Here is a 1307-nt window from a genome sequence, read left to right as displayed (position 1 = left end):
ATTCACTCTAAAACTGGACTCCAAACTAACAACAAGGCCTTAGGTTTAGTTAAAAATTATTTTTAGCATCTTCGTTTTTCAGCTCAAAAAACAAAAAAACATTTACAAAAAAAAATACTACCATGTCGGACGGACAAATATCTATACACAAGTTTACATGCATCCTGTTGGGGGACGCCAATAAAACAAAGGATAAATTTTTCACACAACTCATTGATGGCGGTTTCGTCCAGCAGGAGGTGAACGCTCAGGGCTTGGAGGTGCGTCCTTTGGTCTTCTACACTACTCGCGGCGCCTTGCACTTCAATCTCGTGGATGCCACCACCAAGAAGTTTGAGAAAAAGGACAACGGAGTCGCAGGTGTCCAGCCCGATTGCGTCATCGTCATGTTCGATGGGGCTGAGAGTGATCATACTACCTTGCTGGAGCATTTCAAGGACACACCCACCATTCTATGTGGCGCCAAGGGGCAGATTAAAAATCTGACCAAGAAGACTCAGTTGCAGGTAAGTGTAGAGGTATTTTTATAGTTTTAGAAACAGATTTTGAAGTACCCATCTCTTCCCTTTCAGTACTTCAACAACATTAACGCCAGATACAAGAAGAACTATGAATATCTCTTCCTTTGGCTTGGCAGTCAATTGTTGGGAGACATGAAGATGGAATTACACTCGTTGATCTCCGAAGCAAAGCCACCAATGGAGGGCGACTTCAAGTAGGGTTAAGATGCCTTGAAACCCTTAGCAAACGAATGCCATATTACCACAATGAGTAATCCAAATTTAAATTGTTGCTTTTAAAGCTGTTTTTAATTTATAATACATCTGTACTCGAAAGCCATGACAACGGTTTATATTCAATGGGGATGTGTATAAAGGGAGATTAATTCCGATATGATCTATCAATGTATCATAAGTTTTGAAAGCTTTTAGCAATAAGGTATCGGTATAATCATTATATTACTTCAATATACAGTATATCTATGCACAGTTCATCTATTTATATATTATATTTATAGACTTTAGTGTCAAATATCTATACAGTATATATTCTCAGGACCTAGGAGTATCTTTTTTATATCAGAACATCTATGATTACATATCAAGGACCTTAATATTCCCCGACACCTTCTCGATTAGGCACTCAACAAAACTAAGGACCCCTGAGGCTTTCAAGTCCTTGAATTTGCCTTATCTGCTGGGAATCTGTAGTTGTTGCTTTCAACAAAAAAAAAAAGGGGGCAAGGATCCTGCGCAGGATAATGCCGAATTGGCTAATTGATGGCACTTCCTTTCATCTCGTCGCGT

The 1307-nt window shown here is 39.2% G+C and overlaps 1 protein-coding gene across 1 annotated transcript; it reads left to right on the top strand.

Moving 5' to 3' along the window:
* LOC147644452 (GTP-binding nuclear protein Ran-like) lies at positions 1–840 on the top strand. Its single transcript, XM_086827608.1, has 2 exons — positions 1–506; positions 573–840. The coding sequence occupies exons 1-2, from the start codon at positions 123–125 to the stop codon at positions 717–719; spliced, it is 531 nt and encodes a 176-aa protein (XP_086683734.1). The 5' UTR covers positions 1–122; the 3' UTR covers positions 720–840.
* Positions 841–1307: the final 467 nt, after the last annotated feature.

The sequence above is a fragment of the Drosophila serrata genome, unplaced genomic scaffold (genome assembly GCF_035046125.1).
Source record: "Drosophila serrata isolate PLE 108 unplaced genomic scaffold, ASM3504612v1 contig_176, whole genome shotgun sequence".
Lineage (NCBI taxonomy): Eukaryota > Metazoa > Arthropoda > Insecta > Diptera > Drosophilidae > Drosophila > Drosophila serrata.
Note: the sequence above shows the minus strand (reverse complement) of the source record. Positions and strands in the feature narration are given on the sequence as shown.

Coding starts and splice junctions, on each gene's coding strand:
- LOC147644452 (XM_086827608.1), top strand. CDS start 123: ATGTCGGACGGACAAATATCTATACACAAGTTTACATGCATCCTGTTG. Junction 507..572: donor CCAAGAAGACTCAGTTGCAG/GTAAGTGTAGAG, acceptor CTTCCCTTTCAG/TACTTCAACAACATTAACGC.